At 37.4% G+C, this 25,423-nt stretch overlaps 1 protein-coding gene across 1 annotated transcript; it reads right to left on the minus strand.

The window, feature by feature from the left end:
• Positions 1-3,878: 3,878 nt before the first annotated feature.
• On the minus strand, positions 3,879-18,825 carry LOC139114000 (arylsulfatase J-like). Its single transcript, XM_070675472.1, has 12 exons — positions 18,815-18,825; positions 18,143-18,249; positions 17,177-17,241; positions 13,724-13,825; positions 11,421-11,484; positions 10,995-11,092; positions 10,549-10,691; positions 8,938-8,999; positions 6,221-6,335; positions 4,976-5,019; positions 4,636-4,734; positions 3,879-4,313 (listed from the first exon to the last, which is right to left on the minus strand). Exons 1-12 carry the CDS (start codon positions 18,823-18,825, stop codon positions 4,135-4,137), a joined length of 1,089 nt encoding a protein of 362 aa, XP_070531573.1. The 3' UTR covers positions 3,879-4,134.
• Between the last annotated feature and the right edge of the window lie 6,598 nt (positions 18,826-25,423).

Here is a 25,423-nt window from a genome sequence, read left to right on the forward strand (position 1 = left end):
CCTTTTAGCTTGTCAAGGAGTCGTAAGTTGCATGATAAAGACGTGTTAATTTATGCAAATGTATACAATCACCTGATTCATGGCCTCTCTTTTCTCCCAATTTCATAATTTCCAAAGAATTTAACTCCGCTCTGGCTGGGCCAAATTTTCTTAAATTTCCACATTGTGTTATTTAAGGTAGCTACATACCTTTTAGACACTTTCAGATTTTTATTTTTTTCTCAATTGAACACGTCCCAAACCCCAATAAAGTATACATTTTCTGAAAGCCCTGATATAGAGCTATCCTACCGTGCACAGTACACGGTCATTATTTGCATAAGAGTCACGTGACATGCGTTTTGCTGAACCTTCCAAAAACCGGTTTTCCCGCCTTATGCGAATACGCTGCAAGATTTCCGGTTGAAATTTCTTCATTGACAAGCCTTGACAATATCCTTCAAAACTGTGTCTGGGATTTTCTTTATATGCCTTTGTTTTTTTTAATGCGCTCTTAAAGGTGTTAGATGAAGGTGATTTTCAAGGAATTTTAATTATCACGCTATATAATTTGAATGGAGCCTCCGGTAAAAAATCGCAGACACGGTTTTGAAGGATATTGTCAAGGCTTGTCAATGAAGAAATTCCAACCGGAAATCTTGCAGCGTGTTCGCATAAGGCCGGGAAAACCGGTTTTTGGAAGGTTCAGCAAAACGCTTGTCACGTGACTCTTATGCAAATAATGACCGTGTACTGTGCTTGGCCGGATAGCTCTATATCAGGGCTTTCAGAAAATGTATACTTTATTGGGGTTTGGGACGTGTTCAATTGAGAAAAAAATAAAAATCTTAAAGTGGCTAAAAGGTATTTAGCTACCTTAAATACTGTAAAACAAAACGACTATTTTGTTTGGCAAGAAAGTTCTTCACTTCGAATAAGAGGCATTTCAATTTTGTTAATCATGTTTTAATCACTTTTTGAGGGTCAGTCTTTCAACCCATGCCATTTTAGAATAAGGGTAGATAATGCAAAATGAAATAGTCCTTTTTCCTACATATACTCTACTTTCAAGTGAAATATTACATACATTTAGAAAATAGTGTCAAGTTTTTGACTTAAATTAATGTTTATCATAAATATCAAAATTGAGGGTTCTCCCCAAAATTTACACCCCCTTCATCCTTGAAGTAAATTATTGCTACCAAACTAAAACTTAGATTCTCTGCTTTTTGAAAATATATAGTATGAGCGGGTTTCCTTGTCATCTTAGATGAGAATATTCCTTAAATCTGTGTTGGCAACGTGCAGCTCCACCTTAAAGCGTCGCTTTAGTTAGGTCATTTGTCGATTGGCAGAGCCGACTACACTCATCGGGTGGCTGTGTTCGACTGAAACGTTTAGGCTGCTGATTGCATATGTTGTTAGGCGGGAAACAATTTATTTTGTTTTTGTTGTTGGCACCTGTTTGTTTGGTGCGAAAAGTTGCATATATTAGTGACTGCACAGGAGAAATTTTCTCCTGTGTCTGCAGGTCGATACTAATTCGTTTCTATTGTTGAGGGAGCACATTTCTGGATATCTGATGAGTATGAATTTCTCATGGAGACACAGATTGCATTTTTTGTGATATTAGAGTATGGATTGCAATGCTTTATTATTTTCCAGTCAAACCTGTATCCTGTCTTTGCATCTTTCAGTGACCAAGTGTGCTTGCTCAGTTCAGTGCTGTAGGACGTAATAAACACCATTGGCACTAATTTGGGATAATTGGATGGTGATGTATGGTAATTTTAATCTGAAATGTAAGCTTATACACTTGTTTCAATGAGTAATTTGTAAGATTGCAACATTCAGCTATATGGCACCCAACACGTTTTAGAAAGTTGAAAAATATGAAGATCCAATTAACCCAAATTAGTTCCGAATGTGTTAATGGTTAGGCTCAAAAATTTACATCCAACGCTCGTATATTATCAGAGGGCAATTTTTGTATCATCATGGAAGCGTGAATCCCGAAACGAGTTTTTGCATGTTCAGAATGCTGATACAATCGTTATGAAAATACTGATGAGATATCTGTGACTTCTGAGCGAGATACAACACTACATCTACACGGACTGCACAACTGTTATTTCATAGGAGCACAGACAAATAGTATAGACAGACTGGAAACGCGGCATGCCTTTTGTTCCATGGTCGTCTTGGTAGACTATTGACTTTTCATATTAAAACGAGCTTCAAAGGTGTTATTAAACTTTTTGGAGGTTTTGTTTGTGGTTGATAATTGCACGAGATTATGCGAAAAATACGACGAGATGGCATCATACTTTTCCAGTCGCGTAGCAACCATAGTTACTTGGTGAGCTCTCAGGCCAGAAACACTGCTTCACGCCAATCAAAACATAACACACCAGCAGTTTCATAAAGATGTCCTTCCTTGACGCACGTGTAAAAGACGGTATGACTGACCGTAAACCAATGAGTAAAACCAGACAATATCGATAAAAGACTTTCAAATTTGGTTCAAACACACTCATTATATATTCATAAAAATATGAGAGGAATTTTTGCAACGGTAACCTCACTTTCCTGAAGCTCAAAACACTCCCGTTTTCGCCAGCACGTCAATTCCGCTCAGCACCACACGACAACAACAATACAAACTTTGCCGAACATACTTTCGCTTAACAGTCGGCGATAATCCGAAAATTACCGAAGGATGCATGGTCGGCACTCTTCGGAAAAAAGAGGTGAGAGCAACCTGAGGCGAGGCGAACATGGATGGGTTACGTAACCGCTTCACGCCTTAAACAATACCCGTACCCAATACCCAATAATGTTTCTCTGTGATAGGAGTGATTCAGGCTGGTGGCCTTTCTAGCCAGTGTATCAAATGTATATTTGATGACGTGCGACTGTTACACACGTCATTTCATTAAGCAGAATATCAAACAGCGATCAAAATGCCACAACGTAGTATAAATTTTCCTCCTACGGAATATTGGTGATAGCAAAAAAATTGTAAGACAGCATGGTGTAACTATATATTAATAACATTGGTATATTTTAAACCCTGTCAAGTTTGACTGAATTGCCAGCATTCCGTTTATCAGCAGCACAACATGCGTAATGTGCATTTTCATTACAACTGAAGTTTTAAGTATGCAATACCATAGCGTCCACACATGTGCAAGCTGTGTTTACAAGCTGTCTCAACAAGCTGATGTTTCGACATGCATTAAGGGAGTTGATCGATCATATTTCAATTTCTAGATGTCAAAAAATCGAAATACCAAAGGTTTAAGCGACTGAGCCTTTCAAAGCGCTTAGTGACAATATCTCGTGATATAATGCAACAGCAGGAGAGGATTATTAAATGCAACAGCAGGAAGAATTGCCTTTAATTTGTTTTTATGAGACTTATGGTCGCCCACATCAAATATGTAGCAAAACCAGAAACAGTACTAACAGAAAACGGAGAAACAATATCTCAATAACTCCCATTCATCTCTCATGCACTCCCATTTTATATATCGTGTTATATATATATATATATATATATATATATATATATATATATATATATATATATATATATATATATATATATATATATATATATATATATATATATATATATATATATATATGTATATTATGTGAAGGTTCAGTCAATGGATAGAAGTGCATTGGGACACTTGGGGCATTTGTGGACTGAGTGAACTCTTATTCGCCCCTCGTCTATGGTTACCGGTCACTGGAGCCTTCAATCGCACATTGTCCGAGGTTACCAGCGCCGCCGCAGCCAATAGTCCGAAATACTTCTTTTAAAAATTGGAAAGTAAATCATGATATTTCATGTAAAACGACAAAAAAGAGGACATCATATCACAAAAGTTGGAATAATTCAAGTTTATTACATGACACTCATTTCACAGCAATGCTGCGTTTTCCATGTCCTTTTGCATCAAATGAAACGGCAACAGGAACAGGAATATGAAACAAAAAAGTTTGACCCAATATTCAGACTGAAGGCCGCCAATTTGAGATATAAAATTGTTTCTGGGTATTCATGCTGGTGCAGAGTCAAATAGTGTGTACGTTTCAAACTAAAGGTCAATGAAGAAACATTCGAACTTTCAATATATTATGCCCTCAACACCAACCGGGAGACCATACTCCCCCGAAATTACGAGGATGCCAATCCTCGGTCCCTGTCTTGCTATTGTTAAATGAAGATACATATTTCTTTTTGTATTCCTGCAACCTCGCCGTTAATATTCTGACCTTGTCCGGCATTTCTTCGGCTAGATTATGATGCTCTGTTGGGTCATCTACAGAGGAAAATATATTGAATTTCTGTTTTGATAAACGGTACAGACAATGACATCATATGGACAAAATCAGATGTGAATTAAACGTTTCAGTATCGCATTCGATCCAGACTACTGATTGTAAAACTTATTGAGACGAAACCATCGATATAATAGCAGCATTGAATTATAGCAGTGATGTGAAGACCACTTTTCTACGCAAAATGTGTATGAATATGTCGAAAAAAGGTCCAAAGTGGAAACCCATCTCAAAATATGGAATGTCTTTGTTTGTTTTTTTGTTTGTTTGTTTGTTTGTTTGTTTGTTTGTTTGTAAACTGACCTTTTATATTGTACAAGTAAAGGCCGTCAAGACGACTCACGCTAAAGCACTGCGATTCTCCTAACTTGCCTTCGGTTTCTGGTGGAGGTAGCCAGCATGCTGGAAATCAGCAAAGCGTAGTTGTTAAATTGTATAAGAAGAATTCGAGGTTGTCTTCTCACTTTCTGTAATCGGCCGCGGAAAAAAGTACTTCTAAACTTCTGTAAATCAGCTTTCTTACTAGTGTCCCACAAACTGTCTTCAAAGGCACGTTACCTGAGCACATATGTTTTGTCGTTTTAATTCGCCTTTGAATTAATGCCAATAATTTTGTGAATAAATTTGAGTAAAAATGTCTTACCATAGTCTCCACAAGACCCTTTCGTTAACTTGTAATCGCCAACCCTGATGGACAGAATGCATAGTTAAAATGTCATACTTTTCCATGAGTGTAAGCTTAAATGTACTCTATTGAAAAGAATTTTATTAAAATCATCGCAGTTGAGTAACTAAAATTGAGTGACTAGTAGATTGCAAGGTGATGATACAAGTTCTGACCGCAAACGTAACGTATATTTACTTCTTTAAAGTACAAGAAATGTTCCTGAGATTAAAAACTAACATATTCACGTGTATGTTTGTTTGTGTATTGTATGTATGTGTGTGTGTGTGTCAGAGAGAGAGAGAGAGAGAGAGAGAGAGAGAGAGAGAGAGAGAGATCTGACCATCCGTTATCGAAAAAATTGACGTACAATTTTCCCTATCCCATTGAATGATAGATTTTATTGCTAAAAAATCATTTTATTGTTGTTGTTTTTTTGTGAAAATGAACAAAATTTATGTTTTCATGTCACATGTTTCCATGACAGCTATTTGTTGCCTAGATATATCCGTTTTTCAAAATCCCATTGAAAGGACTTTTGTTTGTTTCCAAAATTCCAAGAAAGAAATGAAAAAACGGTTTCCCTTGCTGTAAAATCAGCAAGGATTACCTGTAGCAATGCTATAATATGTATGGCTTGCTCGATGGGCAATTACAGCGCTTACACCGTGCTCAGAACACAGCAGCAAGAATTGTCACCAAAACGAAGACATTGGACCACATTACTCATGTTCTCAAGCAACATCACTAGCTTCCTCTACGTCATTGCATGTGTTCAAACTTCTGCTCATCACTTGCAAGACCCTCAATGGACTCTTTCCACAATATTCCAGGAACTTAATAACATCACTTTTTGCTTCAAAGACTCCTCGCTCACCGGATAACCACCTTCTTCACACACCCAGGTAGAATCTGACTTCCTAAGGTTGCCGCCCATTCTCGTCGTCAGCTCTTGTCCTTATCTCTTTACCCTTGGACATAAAGACCTCTCCCAATCTCGACACTTTCTAAGGACGCTTAAAATGTACATCTTTCGGAGATCATTTTAATTATCACTCAAAGCACCACTGAGCATTGTTTAACTTTGGATATTAAGCTATATGAATTTGTTACATAGATGAATGGCTGGATGGAAAGGTGAGTGGACGTTGAAACAGATGCTTCACAAAAAGGTCAATTTGTGACTATAGGGAACACTGTAACTCTGATAGAGAAGGACATTACCGTATTGCTTCACAGAGATGTGGCTGGTCTATAACATTGTAGACGAATTCCTTTCTTGGTGATGGTCTGTTCATAGATAGTGCTTTCCACATATCAATACCATCAATTTCTTGATCTACAGTTTGATAAAGAAGCAGAGTACAAGCGGTCTTCACAAATGGTGTTGAATTGCTTAAACGACTCAAAATTAAACCAAGAATATTATTACAATTAAATTGGTTCAGTTGCTTTCTAGCAAGTGATAGACCTAGCCCGCAAAAATGAGGCATACGTAGTTGTGGACAAACTCCAGGTCATATGGTTGAGAAAGTTTCATAGAATTTCAACGAATTATAGCTTGATTTGATACAGTAGTAGTAAATTTTGATGGGAATATTCTGAAGATGCAAGTTTTATTGGAGAGTATCATAATATACCTAGAGATACAGGAATTTAGGTTACATCGCACTGTAAACAATGTAGTTGTGGCATTACGGAAATGATAAACAACCCTCCAATTTAAGTCATGACAGTTTTGAGAAACAAAATAATAAGCTAACGTATACCTTCGTACATGATAATTAGGTCTCATTTTAATAAAATTGCTCACTGGCCACACTGCAGTCACATATGATCCATAAACATTATATGACTGCATTTTATGATGTATTGTCTGCGTACTAATTCAGCCATGTCTGGACATCAAACTCGCAGAGTGGCCTATCCGCAGCCATCATACCACAAACAAATTGATATGTATAATGTGTGTCATGGTGTATTGTCCAACTGTTAGCTTAAAGTTCCATAGCTGTATGTTCTAGCGATTTTTCCGTTGGTAGTTTTGATTGAAATGATTACTGTCTCATGTTGAATAGCCTGTCAAATAACAGAGAATCGCATATTATTCGGAAACATTACGTGCCCTACAACTAAATAACATGTGATTTTACAACGAAAATTTCAATTTTTGTCCGGACAGAAATACAAACTCTGTTGACACGCGGATTGCAACGTAGGCATTCTTCTGCACCTGCGCGAGCCATTTACAGCAATTTCAAAATAAATATTCATTACTTATGCCCGGTACTTACGTCGTAGTCTATTGTCCGAGCACGTTGCGTAGCCAGATGTCTGGCAATCCACGACGCAATGTTGTTTTGATCCCGCAATAAACGTGAACTTGTACATCTCGCGTGATCGCGGCGTCACCATATTTGCGTTCTTCCCAGCACGCTGAGCATGCCAGACGTCAACAAACGAGCTCGGAAGGGCAACACGTTTGAACAAAAATTAGCAGTTTTATGTGGCTATAACATCACTAATCATGTTTGTTTCTTCGTAAAACAAAATTTTGCAACAAATATGAGCCTCCAACATGGAATTTTCCGGGGTAAAAAATGATCAAAAGTTACAATAATGGCCCTTTAAGAAGAAATGTTTTGTCATTGAATATCTTTGCAATGCTTTTTTACATTAAATAAGCAATCTAGCGGCCGATATGGCTTTGCCGTGATGTTTGGGATAATTTAGATAGGAGTGGGATGTTTTGTCAATAACGGGAATACTAATGAACATGGGAAATATCGGAACATCGGAAGAAAATCTCTGGATGTGCTGTAGGTGATTGTTTGGGATGGGAACGAGTGCAGCCGGTGACCATTTGCATACATCAGTGCCGCGACTGCTGGCGGCCTTCATTGTTGGTGGCGTACTTTGCTTGATTACTAACTTTTAACCATAGCTATTCTGTACACCCAGACATTTTGTTTGACCAAAAACAGCAAATATTGCCCTAAAAATAGAGTTTTGCAGGTTTCGTCACGATTTGTACAAAACTTATATAGATTATCCACAGGAACCTTCATATCAAAGTCCAAAGCAAGCTGATATGCGGTTTTAGAGAAGAGAACATTTTTACGAAAGAAAAAAATCCAAAATAGAAAATAGTGCAAATTTCACCACGATTTGAAGAACACTGACTGAGGTCAATCTAAGAAACCGCTATACTAAGTTTCGAAGCAATCGAACAATCGCATTCAGAGGAGGAAACTTTAATTTGTAACCAAGAAGAGAAAAATTGCCCGAGTCAAAAATATGTAAAAATCACCACAGTTTGAAGAAATCTGACTAAGGTCACTTCTAGCATCATGCATATTCCATTTCAAGGCAAACAGACTAACAATTTCATAGAAAAATACTTTTTGACTAAAAATTGGGGAATTGCCCAAAGAATACAAATATGCGGCAACTTCTCACGCAATTTGAACAAATCTCATTAAGACCATCTTGCATGCCAATTTCAAGGTAATCGGACAAGTGGTTTCTGTGAAGAAGATTTTTTTACAAAAAAACTGGAAAAATTACCCTAAGGATACAAATATGCATACTTTCACAAAATTTAAACAAATCGAATTAAGGTTACCCTAAGGAACCTGCCTATGAAATTTCAAAGCAATCGAACTTGCTGTCTGGGAGAAAAAGCTTTGAATGCGAAAAGTTGATGTGCGACGGCGGACAACCACTTTTCTGACCATGCGCATCTGTTGACACTAGTGGAGCTAAACATACGGCAAAATGGTCACATGTAAGATCCATAGTAGATGGCATCAAAAGAATGACACGCAAACCTGTGTATTATCATTTCGGTCAATATCTGCAGCAAGTCGCATTTTGCGTGGCTGGTCTTGATTTGCATGAAGAAAGTAGTTTTGCATCCTTTGGATAACGGATATAAATACCTGTGAGCTGTCCACCTGCAAGACCCACGAGAGTCGGATACCAGTCAACAAAATGCATCATCCTGTGATAGGAGAACAAAAAGTTGTAACAGGAATATCACTGAATTCGTGTTTTCTTGAAGACTGTGACATCGATGTCAGTTGAAGCAATACAACAACCATTGAATGAAAGATAAAAACTAGTTCAAGTAGCATCCAACATGAAAACCAGCATTTTTCGGACAATATTTAAAGAACGGTTAGCTCATTTTGATTAGGATGATTGATGAGGAACAAAGATAAAAACGATTAAGATAGAAACAACAGTGCAGGGTAGAGGAGACGTGTAAGTATTTAAGTTCACAAAGCACTATCTTCGAACAACATCACAGGGAAATTACTCAGCTAAAATCATGTTTTGTTCAGTAGGTACCAACATTTTGCTGAGTTCTTCCTCTTGTGAATTGCCACTCAAACCATACCTACAGCTGTTAGAAGACAAGATCATCCCAATTCAAAAATTAGGGGCTCTGTTGATAGGGGAGAAATTATAAATTGTCCACAAGTAGTTTTATCGTTTTTGTCCTGAACCTGTACCATAATGCGTCTACCTTGCTTCTGAAGGTGAACTTGGCCGGTTCCTCGTTCGTGCCTTGATATTAACTCGAGTTGAAAATAACAGGTTCAGATTATTATCAGTACCTCAAATTTGCCTTGCACTCATGTTTCCATTTTCAGTAATACAAAGCTGAAAAGGACAAACTGTGTTGTTTTTATTGGATTAAAAAGCCACTAGTTTTCTGTGGTAACGGGAAAAACAAGTTTTATCAAGGCTAGATTACAATTTTATTAAAAAAAACTGCAAAGGCATTTACATAAAAGATTGGTTAGCTAGTTTCCCAGGCTTTTAATACTCTCACTACTTGTCAAATAATTAAAATGTCCGTTTACACAGGAAACATGTTCATTTGTCATTTATGTACCCAAATACCGTAACAACGCATTGCACCTATTTAGAATCTCTACCCATTCTTTAGCAGTTGAATCTAACAGATATTTACATAGTCACAAATCGAGGACAGAACTTTTTGTTGCTATCGTCACACTAACATCATTACAGACATATAGTGAGCAAATAAGGTCTCGATCAAGACAGATCGATCTGTACACACTCGCGTGCAGGAAAAAAGTTCCGGTAGAGCAGGGGTAATATGGATATTTGATCTGTCCTGGTCTACGTCACAAAGGTGGCGATCCGGGCCAGTTCATGCAATAAATTTGAACAGTTTGAGAGTCCGAATATCTGTCCCCTGAGCACAATCTACCTTAATCAAATGTACTGTAAGAGTTAAGCTATGTCTGTAGCAAAAATCTTTAATAAAACCTCGTTTAGAGCGAGGAAAACAGCACGAGGGATAAGAAACACGACACTATCGGAGAAGCACTGGAGAGTCGACCAGAAGCTTCGTCTCTTTAGAATAAATCGGACGTGTGACTTCTTTTAGTTGGTGAGATAGTTGTGTATCTCATAGCAGGTATTTCCCGGAGGAGCGAGAGTGAGTTATATGCGATAAACTTGTTTTCATGCCACTATGTCTATGAATCATATGTAAAGCCTTTTAACATACTGACCCATGATATCGATATCCCGACTTGTGAAGCATATCGCCGTGGACAAATCCGACAACCCGAGTGCCACCTTCAAAGAGCTGATGTTTCTTGCCGAGCAGAGGCCAGTTGTTACCTTCAAATCTGTCATGTTGCGGTCCTCCATTCTGTAAATCAAAACAGGAACGACGTAACCCCAACATCTGACAATAGCAACGACGACAGTACAGATGGCAATTTTGAAAATGATAATTGGTCGGTAAGTAACTCCAATTGCATGCATTTCTGCAATCGACAGAAGTCAGAGAAACAGTCATTTTTCTGTTCTTGGAGCAGTGTTATGTTTATACACCAATCATGCCCTGTCATAGACACATACAGTGTCACTATAAGCCACAAGAAGAGCACTTTTTGCCTATACATGGTACAGGGAAATGGACATTTCTCATGTGATTAGCGACTTAACTTACATCGGATGAAAATACTATTAGAGTATTTTCCAACATCCCGTTTCGTTTGAGTGCCTGGACGACTTTACCAACTCCGTCGTCCAAAGCTGACACCATACCTAGGAGATGAGAAGTTTTAAAATGATTATGAAGTCCTGTCTTTATCTTACATACAACCCTGTCCCTCACTGTGATTAAACTAAGCGGATTTTTTGCTGTAGTACACAACGAAATCCCAGATGCACGATAAATGGTATACGGTGTACGTAACACGATCACATTGTCATATTACATTCTATGTACTGACAAGTACTTCCAGTCGGTTCAGCTGTTTTGTAGTCGAGCGTCCAACTGTCCAACTATACACATTTTAAAGCAAACCTAGTGATAGGTATAACATCTTTTTAGAATCAAGAAGATTGTACATTTTAATTATGTTTGTCTCACCTAGCAGTTTTCTCCGGTTTTTATTCTGTACCGATCGATACATATCGACATAAATTTGTGGAACCTATGTGTTAGAAACATGAAAAGACAAAAAATTTCATGCAAAATATTGGCGACAAGTACTTGGAAACGTTCATAATTATACATTACACTGCAAATTGTATCATAACACACGATCGAGCTTGAGCAACTTGTGAATATAGATAGAAATCGTTTCCAAACCCCTGCTATTATTCATACACAGGATGCATTATTTTCTAGAAAGTTGACAGTATCCATCATCTCGATGTTGAAATATATTTGAATCTGGCATGACACAATCACATAAACGCATCTGTCAAAAGAGCCAGTCACTTGGTAGGACCAATTCAACGCATTTGCGGTCACATTTCTCCTTCCAAAAGAAAACGTACGTTTTGTACTTGTTTGAAGTCTTTTTGATTACTCTTTTTAGTCAGGGGCTGTCACAACAACACATTCATTGCTTCATATGGAGGTTTCAAAAAGGAGGAGTCAAATGTAGCTTGGGATATACTCAGAAACCCAACTAAAAAGTATACATGGTTAAACTAAATCTGCTCTCATTCAGTTAAAAAGGAGACTGAAGTAAATAAACGACTTTTCTTTGAAAATTGTTTAAATAGTGTATGTTTGATTGGAATACTAATTAATGTCTTCAGTTCAAATTTTCCAACGATAATTCTATGAAGATGCCTCATTTTAAAACTGAAAGCGTTATAAGTTTGTTCTTCATTTTTAGTCGTCCGGGGGACGGGGGACTTTATAGATACCATTGGGCTCCGTCCGTCCGTCAGTCCGTCCGTCCTTCAGTTCGTCCGTCAAAGCAGTATCTCAAACATGTCTGGCCAAATTTCTTTATTTCTTTCAAACTTGGCACCAAGATAATACACTATACTATACATATGCTTATTGAGATTTGTTTTGTGACGCAATCCAATATGGCCGCCAGGTGGCCATTTTCTTGCGATTTGTTTCATGTACAGAGCCATTACTAAGACATGCCTTGACAAATTTCTTTTAAACTTGGCACAAGAACTACACACCATGTCTTACATCTGCACATCAAATTTGTTATAATACGATCAAATATGGCCTCCAGGCAGCCATGTGGGTACTCTGATTATATCATGTATAAAATGACATGTAGCATTTTTCAATATATCGTTATACATTTATGCAGTATAGTGAAATTCATGTTTGTACCTTTACATGCTCTCCATTACTACAGTGGGTATTTTTATCGTGATTTCGGTCCAGGAATTATTTTACTTCAATTCCATCATCTTTTACAAAACCTAGGGAACCTGTCAACATTATTCACTTTTGAGCATTGTACAGCCACATTCAAGTGAACCTTATCCAGTTCACTTTGAACACACTACCAGCTACTATTGCAAGATTACATGTGATAGCGCCCTGTACGACCAGTTTACTTGAAAATTCCTACGACTTCTTGCAAGATACTTGCCTCAGTTTCTATCCTTTGACCATTTCGCTACCGCCATTGTCATTCTCTACTAAACCTGACCCTGCCAAAACGCTTATCTTGCCAGCATGGCACAGGCACATTCATTTGTGTATTTTCCATGTTTTGATCCCAAATGTTTAAATGAATACAAGAAACTTTCAGGATATGTCACCACTTCTATTTAAAGAGATAAGGAAATAGTCTTTTGCCTATTTTGCACTTCTCGACTTGGAAACTGCATGTACAATCTGCATTTACAATGACATTTGTACACTTTTACTGTTGCACATTGACAAATGTATTTTTGGCGGGGACTATGTCATCGACTATGACTTGTTTAACATAATTTTTACCTGTTTAATGTAATGCCATTTACAGTGAAAGCACTTGCTTGCATGTGTAGCATCTTGCGAGTCCAGACTCTTCAAAAACTACACAAATCATCTAAATGATGAATCATCTAAATAATTATTTTGTCCTAAAAACGTTTACGTGGGTCGGGAAGAGGCAATTCGCTGGCCGTAGATTTGTTTCAAGTTTAGTGTACTTTATCTGTATCTGAGCTGTTTAGATCTTATTAGAATGTTTTTGGTTTTTATCTCTTGTGTTCATGATTGTCGCTTAGTATTTGGTTTGTCATTGGTCCTTTCCATAGATTTCATATATTTTTTTATTGCTTTATCGTGTATTGAGGACGGGGTCATTTTGTGGGCGCTGTCTAATGCGTCTCAGAGTCGTGTCATAGCCGAATAAAAGAAAACATAAACTATACATAATGCGTTTGTCGTCAGGATGAAATCATAAAGTCACGTACCTGCAGAGGACTGTGTACATTTTGATATGCCACGTACAGAAACATGGGTTTCGTCTTGTCATGATTATCTATAAATTCGACAGCTTTGCCAGTATACAGGTACTGCAAAATAAAAACGGTTTTTGACAGTGTACATGATTACAATCTTTCTTCAACCAAAAGTGATAAAGGATAGACATATTCAACCAATCTGAGAGGGTATCGACAATTAACTCAAAAATAAGTGTTTAAGTCAAAACTAACCTGCGTCATGGTGAGGAAAATAAGCAAAAATATCATTAAAGTTAACAAACTCCCACCAAACAACAAAGGCAGAGCTCCAGAAAGAAAAAAAAAACTTTACTTTATTTATCGTTTTAGCGTTTTAAGATGGTTTCGATTGAACAGTTACAAACACTACCATTGTCGTAATCGTAAATATAAATATATGGACGATCGATAATAGCGCTTACTTTTGGAATGTGAAACACTTACATTTACTTTTGGCACAATCTTGGCACTAAATTTAGTGGAGGGACTGTGTTTTTGAGACTTTTGTACAAAAAGTTAGACGAGAAGCGACTATTTGTGAACTGAAACTCGCTGTCAATCAAATAGTTGGGCAAATTCTAGCGTGAATTCTCGGTTTGTATCTGATAGTTTTTTTCAGGTTCAGCCAACGAACAATGCACCTTTAAAGGGGTCCTTATTATGAATATATTGTGCAGGACAAGTAATGTGAACTGACTGATTTAAGTTCAGGGGGTAATTAATTAGCTGTTCATAATTTGTCCTCCAACTGAAAATGTTTCGACTTACCCTCCCATACTCAAACTCCATTTTTATTTTTACACACTCCCTAAATGTTTTTGCCTGTCTCCCCCCCCCCCCCATTGTGAATTTTTGAAGCTCTCTGCCCTGTGGGGAAAAAACATCGATTTCCCCTGCCCTAGAAAAGGTTTCCCCTTAAAATTTTATCATTCCCCTGCAGACATATAGAGGCTCCCCTGCCCAGTGATGAAATGACCTGTCGATTTTCCCGTCCACATTTCACAAGTACTAGTAACTTCCCCTTTCCTCGCTTTCCCCATCCAAGTCCCCAGGCCAATCAACCGATATCTGTCCTTCCCGACAAAAAATACTAAAATCGCCTCCCTGCCAGCTAAAAATATGTCCCCTGCCCAAGGAAAATTAAAATTCCCTCTGCCCTTCACAACGTCACAACAATACCATAAGATTTGCATTCGCAGTCACTGTGTAATTCGCATAGTATCAATAAACTGCATAAATTAAATGCACAATTGTATGCAAACAAAGTACACACGAAGCACCTATACCTATGCAGTTGAAACCATTTTTAATACTGGAATAACAAATTCTCTCTCTTGTGAGCATCAGCTTCACGTTTTACAAAAACGACGTGTTCTATATGCAATGTCTAATAGTAAAGCTGTTAAATATATATATTTAACATGTTTTGCAAAAAAAATACTATATATTTTACCACAGCAAAGTGGAGAGAGAGAGAGAGAGAGAGAGAGAGAGAGAGAGAGAGAGAGAGAGAGAGAGAGAGAGAGAGAACTACTGAGAGTGAATCTTTTGAATGTACAGAATAACAGTAGTAATACGTTACAAGAGATGATGATGATGATGATGTCGATCATGATGATGATGATAATGATGATGATGATGATGATGATGATGATGATGATGATGATGATGATGATGATATTTTAAATGTTTTGAAGAGTGGCAGTGTTTCAGACTGTAATGAATCTACAAACAGCGACAATGATAGTGATACAGGCAATGATATAACAGATATTTTACAAGTGCCACGATATGGTAGAGTGTGCACAACTTGGAAACCACGGTATCAGTATTAATGAAAGTAAGTTTGAATTGTGTGATTTTCACAGTTTCACACCCATTTAGCATCCCACAAACGTATGATTGTTTTATTAACTAGTCTTAAAGCTCCATTAGTTGTGACTTTTGGCTATTTTTATAGTATTTTTGGTTCCTTGTATCAAATGCACTGCCTAATTAAATCCTTGAGATATGGTGAAATGCCCAGTATTTTAGTTCATTAACACATCCTACATTAGAACAGTCAGTATTGTTATTGTTGACGTTGAATTCAAGTCCTGAAAACAATTCATTTATCAACAATAATAATAGTCATTATACGTGTATTGGCTTTGTTGACAAGCAGAATACTTGGCATACTAACATGTTATAGGGAGTTAGACAGAAAACACCATTTGATACACAGAACAAGAAAACTAAAAGTATGATCCAAAGATACAGCAAATGCCCCTTTAATATCTTTATTTGTAATATAACAAAGTCAGCAGTTCTATCAAGGTTATACACACATTTCAAACTTTTGAGTTTGGAGAGGGAGGGTCAAATTTTAAGAAGGGGCATCAGGGGGGGGGTTACATTTTACATGATGGACCACCCTCAGTTTCCTCCGGCCCACCACCTCACAATAACTGAAGGCTCCCTTATATCTTTCTCAAACACAGTGATTCAAGTATACATAGGGTCGCTGCACAGAAATAAGAACGATCGCAACTGTCCCTTGATAGGTTGCCAGAGCAACAGATGAACACTGCAAATATTCAAAAGCAAGTATCATCATACGGGAAACCGTTTTTACTTTCATATGAATTTTTTCCTCAAGTCACAGAGAAGCGAAATAACCTTATATAGTATACAAACATTCATGCTTTGCGTAAGAGTTTTCAGTTCTTTACCATGATAAACATCCAATCAAGTTGTACCATGATAAACATCCAATCAAGTTGTTTCAGAGACGTTCCACGATTTACAATTTTCTCCTTTAGGGAAACGATGTTTTAGCGGAAGCGATGCCAAAGTAATTGGTAGTGGGTTGGCACTGTCGTAAATTTCTAAGGGGGGGGGGAACAGCGGCATAATTGTCGAGTGTCGAAGTATGTCCCGGTTTGTTAGAATGGATTGGATTATATTCACACCTGAAGATTCAACTATTTTTATTGACAACGATTTTATTAATTCAGAACGTAATCTTCGAAAAGTAACTCTACAGCATGTCCGAATGCAAAAATAGGCGATAGAATCAATCATCGATGCAGTTACAGTAACGACAAGAGGTACGGTAGTATTTCAGGCTTTTTAATCGAAAGCTACTCAATAACCTACACTATCTAGAGCTATTTCCAGTCCCTCCCTGCATTTCTCGGTCAACACATCTTGTTTAATGATCGTCGCCATATCTTGCTCCTTCTTATATCCAACCCACTTCGTTAAGAGCTTATCTAAATTATAAACATAGAATTGATTTCACCGAGAATAATTATATATATATATATATATATATATATATATATATATATATATATATATATATATATATATATATATATATATATATATATGAGAGAGAGATTTTGTTTAACTTGTTTCCCTGGGAACCACTTTACTTACCGTAGAATAGGTTCCATTTTGATGCCAGTCGGGTTTCATGTTGTCATGAAGATCCAGGCTTTCCGCTAAAAGAAACAAGACATACAAATGAGTTTATGAAACAATCCACTGCTCGTTGAGGATTGCTTGTAAAACAATATATCCGACAGAATTTCTTGAATGACGAATACGAACCATTTCAAGGTTTGTTTACAGAGCAGTCACAAAATATCCACAACCAAACACCCCTAATTATCGTGTAGACTTTATACTTTTATACAACTTTAAATTGTTGGTCCATGCATGCTAGAAGCGCTGAAAACATGGGGTTTATAAAGAGCAGACAGAATATTATGACACCTGGACTTACTTTTGACAAATTAATAGGTGGAATCAGTGCGGAGCTTTAAAATTTGTCGCAGACCCTATCAATCACAAATGACTTTGACCGGATAAGGACCATGCATATATAGGTCTTTTCTGCAACCTTCATACTAATACAACATATCAAGATACAGTGACACACTTATTTGTTATCCCTGGAACACACTGATGTACACGTACGTAATTTCAGTTCCCACATCTCGCCCTCAAAACAAAACTCCGTACATAGCACAGTTTAATAACATCTACGCTGTTTCACATGCACGAAGATTGCCCTATCTTGCTTTGATTCATATTCAGTTCAAATTCAATAGGTGAATTTCGATCGATCATATACATTGTCATTATATTTTCTGGCGTATCTTTTGGTTCCTTATGAGTGGAAAAGACTTCCAAATTTATGCGCAAATGCCTAAATGTTCCCGCACACGTGCGAAAAATTGTTCCATGTACTCCGTTTTGACATGCATTATACTTCACCAAAATGCTCATTAAATTCTAATAAAACTTAAAATATCGTATGCTGAAGCTTAAAAATTTATCAACCCTCCATATAATTTAATACTGATTGCAGGAAATATGTGTATTGTGAACGACTCATACCAAACGAATGTTTATAGTGATCTCCAGAAGCAAGGTAGTAACCGTAAAACTTATCAAAGCCTCGTCTGGTTGGCGTATATTCCTCTTTGCAAAATCCTAAATCCCACCTGTTGACGAAAATGGCGAGATTTTTCGTGAAGTAGACATACGGTTGGACATATACCGCGAGGAATATTCCGTTCAAAAGATAAGTCAGCTCAATGTAGTTTGGAATACTTTCACACACGTTGCCATCGTAACGGTATCAGAGGTCAGGAAGGGCGTAGGCAAACACAAAAAGCAAGTAAAATCTAAGCTTTCAGGGTTGGTCTATGATAAAAATATACGATGAACCGCAAAATAACTGATCCAAACAGACACATATGTTGCAGAATATGGCTTTTTAGTGGAAAAGTTATTATTGGTCAAATGATTTATTTCAAAATAAAATTTTCATTGTTGCTAGACTCAATTATAGCTGTTGTCGGTCGTTAGGTACTGCTGTCAGCATTCTGCAAATAAAACGCTCCTAAATTGTAACAGGCAAATGGAACCGTATTTCGGTGTGGGACAAAACACACACACACCACCACCACCACCACCACACACACAAACACACACACACACACACACACACATACACACACACACACACACACACCGTCACACACACACATACACATACAAACTTACTTTCCGACCATATAGGTGGAATAACCAAGTTGCTTCATTTTTCTTGGCAACAGAGTCAAATTTAACTGAAGGCCATGTGGATAGTGAGCCCATACCTGTACCTATGAACAATACAGTAAATAAAAATTAGTTTGAACTAATGATTCTCACAAGACCCCTAAATAATTATTTTACAACGCAAGAACGATGAACCTAATGTATACCACTTATACACAGCTAGGAACAGAATGAGAATGTTTTCTATCAAATCTTTATGGATACCTAGAAAGAAATAAACTTTTACCGAATAGTGAAGGCGATAGGGATAATATCCACTCATTAATGCCGCTCTTGATCTGAAATGCAAAGGATAAACTGGCTTCAACGACAATGTATAAATCGTACTTTGCTTACAAATGGAATATGCATGCCTATCTGACATAAAAAAGACAATCTGTTGTGTCTTTCCAATATTTTAGACATTCCTTACGTCCACTTTCATCATCTTTCAGATCACTTTCACCGATGTCAGCAGCTCGGTTGTCAAACTCGCTTAGAGACAGGGTTGATGGGGAAAGTTACAATTTTTGGGTGTTTCCTGATCGACGCCTTATCAAGGCGTTAGTCACACGGGGTATATAGGTATGTCAAAGACTTGGATTTACACTTATTCAATTTGTATAGTTGATTACAAGCCGATCAATCAATTAATGGGGAAAAGAATTAAAAAATTAATTAATTAATTAAAAAGATTATCGAAATCGTAAATTTTATTTCTCTGACTAAATTTAACTAAATAATTCATAATTAAATGAATATTAATTTCATGTACTTACGGACCACATGATTGTGCTGCATAGGTTTGATTTAGAATTATGCCTGTTCTCGCAAGTTTATCAATGTTAGGTGTAATGACGTAGGGGTTGTTGAAGCCAACGTCGGGCCATCCTACGGAAAACAGAAACAGTTCTGTATTTTAGTGTTCAGTTTTAAATACTTTGAATTATTAGGCTGGTAACGGAGGCTCATGAAGAGGCTCATTAATACACAAGTCAGCTTTGAATACTTTATTTCGAAGAGGCGAAGCCTACAAAAGTCATACAAAAATCCTATAGGTTCTCCGATGCCTGTCTGTGTATCTTGAATGTTGGGATCTGTCTGTGTTGTAACGTCAAAACGTGTGATTTTAATGTGTTTGCAAAAGGAATCGATACAACTCGCACATAGATGTTACACTTTATTTGGCAAATGAATATCGTTCTCCAAGATTTCTGGTGAATTTAACATTGACTTTTTGCAATAAAAGTTATTAAGGGATTTGTCAGTCTTCTCAAGGGTGTATACGTCAAGAAAACTTTGATTTTGAAAGGTTGTATTACCGTGTTTTGATCACTTGATTTTTACCCAAGTTGTCATTGAGAAGTAGTGTACAAGGAAAACATTTTAAGTATTAATGGACGATGCTAGCCTACGAACCAGATTTTACGTTGGGATTTAGCCGAGGGGTTTTGACAGCGGTTGTCATAGCTATATAGGTCAATAGGTACCATACGTTGTGAATTAGAATCCGAATGCACTGAATTTTCTACTTTACGCGGTAGTTCTGGTACTGAATATGATTTCACCTGCTCTCGGGCACATACACCCATGTATTGAGGCAATAAAATATATTTCAACTTTTGAATGAGTTGCGGTCAGAAAATTCAAAAAAATTATACGTTGTAGGCTTGAATCTGATCGAGAATTTAAACTGAAATCGCTTTGCATATTTACTCAATTTTTCAATACAGGCTACTAGAAAAGGCGTTATATCGGAATTTGGGATAGGAACAATGTGGTATATTGTTATAATAGATAAATAAGTAAATAAATACATGTTGAAGTGCACTTGCATGTATTAATACTGACAAAGTGTGTTTTACTGCATTCTGTATAAACATTTGCCGGGTAATCGGAAGAAGTCTGTCCAAATTGTCTGAATCGTTTTGACAGACATTGAAGACTTTTGAATCAGTCACGCTGTTCAGTGGGCATGCAAGCAGTCGTCTGTGGCTATGTTTTAAAGACAACCATAAAAATGTGAACCCACAGAAAATTTGAAATAAGTGTTAAATTCGGTTGAGAAAACTATTTGTTCGATATCACGAAAAAATGTGTTTAAATATAACAAAGCCTACCCAACAATTTCTCGTTAGCATTTCTTTGGCTTGAAAAGGGCTCTCAACTTCCAAAGTATTTCGTCATTCAGAGAAGAAAAATACTCATGATGTAAATTATAGTTGTATCGTCACTCGCCTTCGAGCGTAAGCTCTCAAGAGTAGGGTGATGGACTTTGTTGTTGGTACAAAATGGGTAAGGCCAGTATTTTCACTACACAATGGGTTGAAGACATATATTCGCTTTGAAATAGGGCGAAGGACGATGTACTTTGTAGATTATATTCGGAGAATGTACTAAGTGCAGAATATGGTGACGGAAAATAGTTTCGTTACAGTGTATAAGCTTAGGTTTGAGAACCATATTTTCTACAGGATAGGGTGAAGGGCTGTTTTTATGACGGAATATGATGAAAAGCAGTATTTTCACTGCAAAGTAGGGCGAGGTCAATGTCATAGCGCAGCTCTAGAATATGTAGAGGGCACTATTTTCGTAATAACATAGGGCGAAGGACAGCATTTTCACTGCATAACTGGGAGATGGACTACGCTATCAGTGCAGAATATCATGAAGGACGGCATTTTCACTGTGTGCATGATAGAACTAAGAACAATCTTATCAGTGCAGAAAGTCGTGAAGGACAACATTTTCTTAACAGAATAGAGTGATAACACTGCTCTACATCTCATCCTGCGCTGAAAATGTTGTCCTTCGCTTAATTAGGTACAGAAAATAACATGTTTCGCCATTTAATTAGATTTTCTATTGGGTCTTCTCTGTCCTTTGCTGTCCTATGTCTTTTTCCTGGCAGTGGCACTGATGCTCGCCTCTCCTGAACACACTAGTTTTGAGTTCCGACTGTAAAATAAGCCGCCTTTGACTTTACTCTTTGCAAGAAGATTACATTTGGTAAAGATCAACATCTCAGTTATTTTTGTGAGTTTCAGTGATCTGCAGGCACCGGACATCTGTAGTGACTAAGATATTATACTATTTTGAACTTACCAAGATCGTCAGCGAGGATAAAAACGATATTTGGCTTCTTCTTGGTACTCGGTGTAGTACTTACATGTAATTTGGGGAGAAAGCTCGAGTGCCTCAGCATATAAAAGCAGGCTAATATGCCGACAATAATCAATTTAAATGTATAACGCATCGCTGTGAGCAGTACAGTTAAAAACCTGATAAACACGCTCCTGATATTTATCTGTGGGCTTGGTAGTAAAACCCTCCCTCCCCTCCTTTCAAAATAATTAAGATATCCGCGAGCAGAGCGCTGGTGGCGTTGTGTAACCTCTTCATTTCGTCATCCTCGCAATCTGTGGCCGGTGTTGCGGTCATTTGTCTAAAACGAATAATTTTCATTCAGTTGTTATAGACTAGCAAATTAGTACTGATCATAGTGTTTCTCGGGTAACAAATTAAAGCTAAAATAACTGAAAATGTAAAAACTTTATAAATAGCGAGCGCAGCGAGAGCGGCCGAAGGCCGCTCGCGAAGCGAGCATTAAGACTAACGCGTGTACAAGAAAATTAGAATGGAATCTCTATATACCTACGAGTTTGAAAAGAGAGCACTAATCCATGGAGGCGGCCATTTTGAATACTTTTACACGGATTGCGTGAAATTAAAGATATCATCTACCACAAATTCTACTCGACAATGTGTTTTACGACAAAGAATCTCTCTGTTTCAAAGAAAGTGTGAAATTTGGTTCAAAATGACTATTTTCGATCACTTTTGAAGGCCGCTTCGGTCATCACTAGGCGCCGCCATTTTGAAACAAGCCTATTCTCGCGAGAACGAGCGGTCAACTCACGCGAGAATTAAAAATCTTGTGCTGAGAGCTACCGACGGAATATCAACAACGATCAAGTACGTGTTTTACATTAGACTGCCTCTGTTCCCACACCTGTTACAATAAACTGATCGAAATCATGTAATTTACCAGTTTTAAATAATTTTCGTTTGTGAACTTGACATTTCCGAGTTAATTGCTATAAATGTTATTCTAGAAAACAATTGACAGCAATTCAACCTCAATGTCCATGCATCAAACACAGAAATTAGCATGCTATCGCCTGAAAACATAACCCTACGCTGCGCTCGCTCTCAGGTCAGACCTGTTACATATTATTTGATCTGTGTATAAGCATTACTTTCCTGGTCAGCTCCCCATAGCAGATTGAAATACAAATGCAGAATTCAGCTTTACAACTCTGTCTAAATATTCATAGGTGCATTCCTATTATTGACAATAGAGGTTTATTTAACACAATTTTTAAAGATGCTAAAGAACATACAGTGCTGAGAGATGGTTGAACATGGTCAAATGAAACAACGTATATAACTAATAGTCGCGCCAGCGGCTTACTGACTACGCATGCGCTTATTCATAATATACTATGCGAGTAACCGGAAGTGTACCCTTCTTTCACGGGCGCCGCCATGTTTTTTTTTTTGAGTACTCGTAAATAAACAAATACGAAACAAATTACTATGATATAACATGCCTCTTATAAAATATACCTCTTTTTTTAGCCAGTAAATATTATTATACACCTTGTCGCTGATACAAAGTATCGTTGATATAGATAAACGGAGAAAACTGTCGTGCATATGAACGGGGGCATACGCAAAGAATGCTGGGATTGAATTATAGAAGAGCGCCCCCTGTGTCAATAATTAGATTCAAAAATTGCAAGTTTTTAGACGGAACGCTATAGTTTTCAGCTTGAAGTGGAAGGTGGGCAGTGCGGTTACCATTGCAATGATAATTATTGCATAATACGTCCCTTGTTTAACGCCATAGGCTGTTATCATTGTAAAAATTGCCAATTTTGTCCAAAATGTTTACACGCTACAGAAAATCTATACCTGCCCTGCTGCAGGGTTTGACGTCGTGTAAGTACGTGAACTGCTTTCATCAGAGGGAAACTGGGCATAGTTGTCATATAAACGTTTATGAAGTAACAATTACAGTTTATCATGAATCAATACAAATAACATTGCCAATCTTTAACCCTGGCGCGACACCAAGGGCTGAGCCCTATATAATATTATTGTTAAAATATAACCACTTGTTCAGACAATATATATTGTAAAGTATATTCAGTAGATTTCAGGATCCAACAAATCCCCATTCCTTTTCCATCAACTGTAAAGCCGCAATAGCAAGAGGGAGAGCTCCCAAAGCAAATAGGTAACAAGAATGAGTAAGCTCTACTCACAGGGTACAGCAGTAAGTCCCCTGGGGTGGGGGAGGGGTGGGGAGGGACGTTTTTTGTGCAACGGTTTACTTTATTTGATTTTATTAATTTTGACTCCAAACCGTCTGACTGCTTGCTCTATTACTACGAGTAAGTTTATTAATTTTGACTGTGGTATTTCAAATAAAGATTTCGACTCAAAACAGTTTGACTGTTTTCTTCATTACAACAAGTCCATATCTCCTCTCCAATGTGTGTGTACACCACTGTAATTGCTTCGCAAACATCGCCAACTTGCTAATCCGCTGTCCGTATCAGCGGATCAACACCACAGCCGTCACACAGGTAGTTCAGGGTATATACTACGTGCCTGTCGGCGGGTGACTTTGCAATAATACTAAGTGATTAAATGCTGTTTCATGCAAAAACTGCAAATACTGCATTTTATATGTTAACACCAGTTTTTCAAGGGGGTAAATTATCTTATGAGAACGCAATACTTTAAAACTGATTTGGAAAGCCACACCAATGTAGATTGCACGAGTATTAGGGGTGGACCATTTGATATATGGGGGTTTGGAAGGTTGACTCTTGAGTATTATTTTTTTACCCCTGCTTCACCTGGAATTATTTTTCAACTGTGTGAATTCTGGCATCTTTTTTTCACTTCCCTCTCAGAGGAATCTTCAGGAAGCTGTAAGTGTAAAGTTGGGAGGAAAATAAAAACATCCTTTACTGCAGCAAAATTATCGATAGAGTCAAATAAGAACTCATCGGGGTCTCAAACTGTATGAAAACCACTGCCACTGTCAGTTATTAAGTTTATTCTGGGTAGAAGATTCAAAGCATGTGGCACAAACCGACTAAATATTTGAAAGACCGCAAATGCATAGAGGTCGGTGAATACTGAAATGACACAATTAATCCAGTTCCTTTGGGGTGGTAAGGAGGGGGTATCCCCCTCCCGATACAGAAAAGTTTGAGTTGTACATATTAAAATGGGTTGATGGCCATTTTGAGTGTTTCTAACACCCATCATTATCTGGTCAACAGAGATAAGTAAATATCACGAGAGGAAAACTTTCTATTTTTGTGACTATTTAATGCACTGATCATGAAAGGCAAATGCAAAGAAAAAAAATACGGCTTCTGCATATGTACATGCTAGAGAAGTGCATGGAATTTTTAATGTTTCAAAAGTTTGTGTGATACATTGGTTAAACTTCAGTGTACGGCTATTCATTTGCGAATGCAGCCACTATTT

The sequence above is a fragment of the Ptychodera flava genome, chromosome 16 (genome assembly GCF_041260155.1).
Source record: "Ptychodera flava strain L36383 chromosome 16, AS_Pfla_20210202, whole genome shotgun sequence".
Taxonomy (NCBI): domain Eukaryota; kingdom Metazoa; phylum Hemichordata; class Enteropneusta; family Ptychoderidae; genus Ptychodera; species Ptychodera flava.

What these genes read in the sequence shown, in the direction of transcription:
- LOC139114000 (XM_070675472.1), bottom strand. An exon ending in TCACTATAAACATTCGTTTG is followed by an intron (nt 17,242 to 18,142) that starts GTATGAGTCGTT and finishes TGTTTCTTTTAG; the next exon opens with CGGAAAGCCTGGATCTTCAT. An exon ending in ATGTACACAGTCCTCTGCAG is followed by an intron (nt 11,485 to 13,723) that starts GTACGTGACTTT and finishes TCTAACACATAG; the next exon opens with GTTCCACAAATTTATGTCGA.